The sequence below is a fragment of the Micromys minutus genome, assembly GCF_963924665.1.
Source record: "Micromys minutus genome assembly, chromosome: 21".
NCBI classification, from domain to species: domain Eukaryota; kingdom Metazoa; phylum Chordata; class Mammalia; order Rodentia; family Muridae; genus Micromys; species Micromys minutus.
In genome coordinates this window covers 32,382,262-32,389,436 of record NC_137956.1, presented here as the reverse complement: position 1 = coordinate 32,389,436, position 7,175 = coordinate 32,382,262, and the positions used below count along the sequence as shown (strand labels likewise).

At 46.3% G+C, this 7,175-nt stretch overlaps 1 protein-coding gene across 1 annotated transcript in view; it reads left to right on the top strand.

Moving 5' to 3' along the window:
• Positions 1-207: 207 nt before the first annotated feature.
• PCCB (propionyl-CoA carboxylase subunit beta) overlaps positions 208-7,175 on the top strand; it is a 48,644-nt gene continuing 41,676 nt past the window's right edge. The window contains exons 1-4 of the mRNA XM_080934415.1: positions 208-430; positions 2,755-2,874; positions 4,106-4,174; positions 6,829-6,885. Of these exons, the coding sequence (XP_080790541.1) occupies positions 242-430; positions 2,755-2,874; positions 4,106-4,174; positions 6,829-6,885 (435 nt within the window). The 5' untranslated portion in view covers positions 208-241. The remainder of the gene's footprint in view (positions 431-2,754; positions 2,875-4,105; positions 4,175-6,828; positions 6,886-7,175) is intronic.

The following is a 7,175-nucleotide window of genomic DNA, read 5'->3' as shown; positions in this document are numbered from 1 at the left end:
TGTACCTAACGCAGAGCAAGGAATGAAGTCCTCGTCCTGTGCAGCCACACAGGCACAGATCTGAGAGGCAGGTACTTAGAAGTACACTCCTACAGGACCGGCTGGAGCCAGAATATAAACCCGTGACAGCTAGTTCTGGTTCCAGCGAAGGCGCGCAAGCGCAGACCCGCTATGGCTACGCTCTCTGCGCATGCGTCCTGAGGTGCGGTGGTCCGTGTGTCACGCTGGCAGAGTCAAAAAAATGGCGGCGGCAATTCGGATTCGGGCGGTGACGGCTGGAGCGAGGCTCAACGTTCTCAACTGCGGCCTCGGCACCGCGATCCGCAGCCTTTGCAGCCAGCCGGTTTCAGTTAACGAGCGCATCGACAAGAAGCGCAGTGCGGCGCTGCTGGGCGGAGGCCAGCGCCGCATCGACGCGCAGCACAAGCGAGTGAGTCTCGGGTGCCAATGCGTCCCGCCTCCCCCGCTCGCGACCTATCACAGCGCGCCGAGCTCGCGGCGCCCGAGCCTCTCAGCCAATAGGCGAGGTGCCTGGGAGGGGCGCGGCGAGAACTTTCACCTGGAGAACCTCGATAGCCCTTGGGTGTCAATAGACTAGAACGAGCAGCTGCACGCTTATGGAGGTCCCCAGGTGGTGGTGGTGGGCATTGTTTGGATGGATGGTTATGACCGGTCTCCTTCTGTGCTCCACTTTGCAGCTTTGAACTTTTGGGAACGCTGGTCCTTACAAAGCTTCTTAAACAGAATAGTGCTTTCCACACCTTGTTAGAATAAGATTGCTGCACGAATGGTCCCCAGGCTCTGAATTAAAAAGACCGGATTGTTCTCGCGCTGAGTGTACGGCAATCTCCCCCCCCCCACCCCCCACGGTGGAAACAATAAAACCGAGGCACGAAGTATTAGGGGAAAAGTTGGTTACATTTACATTCACCTGCAGTGGGGGTCTCCATGCGTGCATGCAGGAGGTTTGTGGCAACTGTGCCTGAGAAAGTCAAGTCCGCCTCTTGGGAGTTTCCAGTATCGAGCTGCTGCGTAGGACTTTCTATAAACTCTATAGAACTTTCTATAAACTCCCAGGCTACTCTGTGGTGAGCAGCCGAGGCACTAAATCACTGCCTGGATTTTCAGGTGGGAATCACATCTGAGCTTCTTCTGGGGATGTCATTTAGTAGCAGAAAAAAAACCCAAACCAAAACAAAAACAAAACAAACAAAACCAAGCTGAAAGAGGTGACCCTAGTGTGTCCTTGACTCCTGTGTGTGAGTCCAGACAATAGAGCCCTGTGAGTTAACCGGTAGATGCCCTAAAGGAAGCACTCCCTGTGAATGGCATAGAAATCGTACTCAAAGGCGTGAAAATCTGCATCTCAAGTCTAGGTCAAATGTTGATTCCGAAGTCCAGAGTTACCTTTGAAAAAGGCTCAAAGGCTAACACTTAGGAATGTAAATGTGGTTGAAAGGTTTGTGGTGAACCTTGGACCCTCTCTCCCTCGGGGTCCTGCTGAAGGGCTAGAAGGGCTATTGGGCTATTAACGTTTCCTGGGAAAACTGTTCTGTCTCTTGGAGCACCCTTGAGTTCCTCATTCCTTCCCAGGCAGATCCTGATGCTCTTAGATTAAGGCCTTCAGAGCCAGTTTCTGCAGTCAGAGCTTATTTAGGGGGAGGATGATTTGTGTTCCCTTTGTCTGTGAGTCAGATGTCCTAAAAGAGAGGACCAGAAAGTATGAATATTTTAAAATTTATTAATCTGTCTGTCTGTCTGTCTATCTATCTATCTATCTATCTATCTATCTACCTACCTACCTACCTACCTACCTACCTACCTACCTACCTACCTACGTAGTTGTTAGATTGTTTCCCCCAAAAGTAAATTTGTTTTCCACAACCTCCTTGGCTTTCACTATTTTCTTAGAATAACTAATTTAAAGTTTAAAAAAAGTGTTTTCTCTTGTTTGTTTAATGTGTATATGTGTTGCTTTCTTGGCACAGTAGGCCAAGGAACTGAGGTTTTGGGAGCCTAAGACATGCAAGCTCTTGGTAGATTAAGGATTCAACATCATCTGAAAGGAAAATTTGAATTAGGATCCATGCAGCCCAGGTTGGCCTTGACTTTTCTTTGCAGGCAAGGATGATGCCGAACTTCTGATCCCTCTGCTTCTAACACCCCCCCACCCCCCAAGCTCTGGGATTGTAGGCATTCACTACCATATGCACTATATGTGGTCCCGGGAATTGAACCCACTGCTTTTGCATACAACAGGCAAAAGCCCTCTACCAATTGAACTGTACCTCCAGCCATTTTCTTTTCTTTGTCTTTAAAATACTCCTCAACCCAAGAACCTCTCTAGCACTCAGCACCTTCATCACTCCAAGTGGAGATTCCCACTTAGGATAGAAAGAAGGCAGAGGACCCATTAGTGCCCTGGAGTGGAGGCTGGGGGGGGGGGGAGGTTGTGCCTGGCTGAAGTGTACTCTGAAAAGAGCCTGTAAATCTCTGACCCTCACGAAGCCTGCCTCAGTTTCCTCCCTCTTCCTTGGTTTCCTTCCACAGACAAATGGCTCCTAGAGTACCCCATTTACCCTGCTGTCCTGGCTAAAGTAAAGTCTGTTACTAGCACCTGTCTACCCTGGGCAAGAACAGATAGAACTGAGCCTTTTACACTGGGGCAAAGATGAAAAACCTGTGTCCCTGGCTTTCCTGCCAGCACACCTTACCCACTTGTGGTGACATCACCAATGGATCCTTATGTTGTAGGGAAAACTAACAGCCAGGGAGCGGATCAGTCTCCTGCTGGATCCTGGCAGCTTTGTGGAGAGCGACATGTTTGTGGAACACAGATGTGCTGACTTCGGAATGGCTGCTGATAAGAATAAGGTATCTTTATCTGTTCCAGTGGTGGTGTGAACACTTCCTGTGGCTTGCTGGCCTTCCCACCAGAGCAGAGAGTCCATATTGCTTTTATCTCAGACCCCTGGAGAAGTACTGAGGGGGCTTCAGCTTCTCTCCTAGCTTCATTGTCTGCAGATGACTGGTGGCTCCTTATTGTATGCATTATAACTCAGGTTCAGTTTCCAAGGCTCAGGTTGCAGGTTCTCTTCTTCATCATACAGAATGACAGGTTTGGAAGGAGGCTCATGAGAGTGTCATTCAGATGGGCTTTAAGAATCAGGCCCTCATCTAAATGCTAGCTTTTGCTTTTAATACTTCTTAAATTTGAACCTATGTTTAGGTGTTTTTATTGTTTTTTTCCCCCCAATTTGTCTGACTATGTCACACAGACTACCTTAGGTCTTTTATATAGCCCAAACTGGCCTCGAACTCATATATCCCGTGGCCTTAGCCTCCTGATTGGAATCACAGATATGAACCACATACACCCACACCTCTGAGTCTATGAGGTCAGTAAAACCAGATTGCTTTTCATGGGTGCATGGAGCTCTTTGGATTAACTTTTGGTCTGCTGTCTGACCAAAGATGTAAACTCAGCAGTCTCTGAGTCATTGACAGATGCTGGAGTTTCCCTGAGAATAAGCGGGTTTGGGTAGGAATGTGTAACTTTGGAAGAGCATGTGCAGGCTGCTTTCTCTGTCTCTCTCTCTCTGGATGTTACTGTGTAGCCAAGGCTGGCCTCAAACTTTTAATGATTCTCTCCCTTCTTAGTTTTTATTGGGATTCCAGGCATGTGCCATGCCAACTTCTGCTAAGTTTCCTTATATGTTTATCTCAAGAATAAATGGCTCTCTCGTAGTTAGTTTGTCTTTCTTTTTATTTATTTATTTATTTATCTATCTATCTATTTATTGTACTGGGACTAAACCAAACTTTGAATCTTCTTCAAACCAGAAAATTTGGCATTTTGTTTTTCACTAAGGCACAATGCCAACGTGACTATAAGAAGCATTTGATCCTAGTGATGGTGGCACATGCCTTAAATCCCAGCACTGGGAGGGAGAGGCAGGCAGATCTCTGTGAGTTCGAGACCAACCTGGTACACAGAGCTAGATCCCGGACAGCCAGAACTATGCAAAGAAACCCTGTCACAAAAAAAGAAGTATTTGGGTTTTTTTTTTTTTTTTAAACCTTTATTTCCCCATTTCTCTGATAGTTTCCTGGAGATAGTGTTGTCACTGGACGGGGCCGAATCAATGGACGGTTGGTTTATGTCTTCAGTCAGGTATGTCCAAACTTCAGTAAATGAAGCTCACCTACCAGGTAGAACCAGGAGCAAAATATGTGAAAGAAAACAATTATGGGAAATAAAGTCTTGCTTATAGTTTGGTGCACATGACAGATTTTATTTTGGTATTTAAAAATTCATACGTAGTCTTTTTTAAAAGATTTATTTATTAATTTTATGTATATGAGCACACTGTCACTGTCTTCAGACACACCGGAATAGGGCATTGGATCCCATTACAGATGGTTGTGAGCCACCATGTGGTTCCTGGGAATTGAACTCAGGACCTCTGAAAGAGCAGTCAGTGCTCTTAATCACTGAGCCATCTCTCAAGCCTCATATGTTGTCTTAATACTATCGTCTCCTTGGGAAGGAAGAGCCTTTGTCTGTCTGGGAGGTGTTGGCAGGGCAGTAGGCTTGTGTGAAGTTGTTCAGAGAATGAGCTGACTCCTCAGGCTGTGCTGTGTGGTTGTGGGGCTTGGAGTTCCGGGTACAGCCTGAGTGGATAAAATTGATTCTTAAAAGCACCGGTCCCTGAGCTCTGGGCTTTTTTGAAATATCTAAATACATTTTTGAGGTTCCATCAAGACAGATAGTTGGTGTCCACTGAAACCCAAGGTGGACCTTGTAGGCAGAATCCTACAAGGATGTACGTCATATACAAAAATCTTTAAATAAGTATTTTATGTGTCTGGGTGTTTTACCTGCTCACATGTCTTTGTACATGTGTGTGCCAGAAGACGGTGTCAGAATCCCCTGGACCTGGAGTTACAGATGGTTATGAGCACCAAGTGGGTGCTGGGAATCAAACCTGGATCCTTTGGAAGGGTAGTTACGTTTTCTAACTGCTGAGCCATCTCTTTAGCCCTGCATGTCCAAAATTTTAATCTCTAGAAGCTGTGTGTTACCGGCCACAGTAAAGAAGAATTAAGGTTCAATTGAGCTTACAACAGTGTGGCCTGGGTTACCCAGGTGGCCAAATGTAATCACAGGGGTCTTTTAAAGTGGAGGAGAGGACTCCACCTGCTGTATCTGACTTAGAGAAAAGAGAAGAATCCGAATACTCTGAGAGCAGCAATGGGTGCCACTTCTAGAGGCTTAGAAAAGATGAACAGTCTGCCCTTGAACCCTCCTGAGAGGTCACAGAAATGTTGACCTTGGTTGTAGCCCAGTGAGGCCGAGGCCGCTGGGGGGAACCTGTAAACCACAGTGTATGAGAGAATAAAAGTATGTTGTGTAAAGTCAAGAGTTTGCGTTACTTTGTTAAAGCAGCAGTAGAAACAGGGTATTTCTTGTGCTATTTCATAATAGACTTTTCTATTTGGGTCAGCCAAATGTTGAAGTTCACTTATTTTTTTCTTTCAGTTTTTAAGAGCTGGGCAAACATTCATAAAGAAGGCAGTGTAGAAATGATAGGACAGATAGTGTTTTCTGGCCATGCCTGACTACTTACAGCCAGTATAGAAATTCAGACTTATTGTATTCTTGGTATTTTTTTGAGTACCTACCTTCTATGCTCATGGAGTAAGTAGAAGGAGTTGGCAATGATGAAGACAAGGCTCTCCTTCTGAAGATGCCAGATTGTAGGGAGAACAGGGGCAGTACAGGTGGCCACAGACAGGGAAAGAGAGGTTCCAGCTTTGGACCACAGAGGAGCCTTTCCGGGTTTGAGGATGTGATTAGGGAAAGTGGGCATTCAAAGAGGCTGGTACCATTCTTAGGGTGCAGTGAGCTTCTTCATTGTGATCTCCAGGATACAGACACAGGTAGGTTTTTTGGGGTGTGCCTGTTTTTCCAGAACCTTGTCCTCCTTCCCTTGGTCACTGTCTGTCAGCATGCTCTCTGGAGAAGGGGCGGGAGGAGGAGGCAGCAGGGTGAATTCAGGGCTTCTAATCTCTGGCTTTCATCTTTACCTTTGCCTTCTTTCAGGCTAGTGACCCTGAGTCTGGATGTCTCTGACTCAGTTTTTGTTTTTTAAAGGACTAGCCTTTCTCCTCTTAAGGTTAAGGAGGGGCTCTCTGAGTTCTCTTTATACAGGTTTACTTCTGTCTTAATGACCACCTCCCTTATCCTGCCTGGTTCCTCCTTGGTGTCCCCTCTGTAGGTGTGTTTCCTCCCTCCCTCCCTCTCTTTCTTCCTCCCAATCATGTGGTATCCTTGTGATTCCAGTTCCCCTGGGCTAGCCTGCTGCTATCATCTTCATGCTTATAAGACACCCCTGGTATGAAGTTTTTAGACACAGGGATTGGGAGGGGCTGGGGGGGGGGGGACTCTGGTTGCCTCTCGTCTTCCTCCTCCTTTTCCAGGGTCCATATTTCTGGAAGTGGCAGTGTTTGACACTGGTAGACTCAACAGGGTTAATCCCATTTGAGCTACTGCCTCAGAGATCTGAGTCATTGTTGTAGAACAGAGAGTACGTCTTTTGACCCCGATTCTAGACAAACTCTCATTAAGATATTTTATTAAAACTATATTAGGGAATTATCTATGAATTAGAGGGTTTTTTTCTCTCTCTCTTTCTTTTCTTTTTTTTTTTTTCTGAATATCTGAAATGGGTTTAACAGTGTGAGTTTCCCATTTCTTCCCATTGGGTCTTTGGCTCTGCCTAGTCACTACGGTTCACTTGCTGCTTTAATTGTTTTTCTTTTCAGGATTTTACCGTTTTTGGAGGCAGTCTGTCAGGAGCACATGCTCAGAAGATCTGCAAAGTAAGTGTTTCCTATTGAAAAGAAACCCAGTGCTTCCCCCAGTTCATGTGACACACGCTGAGTATTCCGGGGGCAGTGAGTGGAGCTGTTGTGAGCTGGGGCAGATCTCTGCAGGATGCGGTGCTGACCAGAGGGGATTCAGCTCATTTCTTTCTGAAAGTATTTTTGTACTGTCTGCGTGACCCTGGTAAGGTGTGCACCCACATTCCTTCCCATCCTTCTAAGGCTCTCTGCCTTCCTCTGCCCAAGTGCTGGGATTCTGTGTGTGAACATGTCCTCCTGGCCACCCC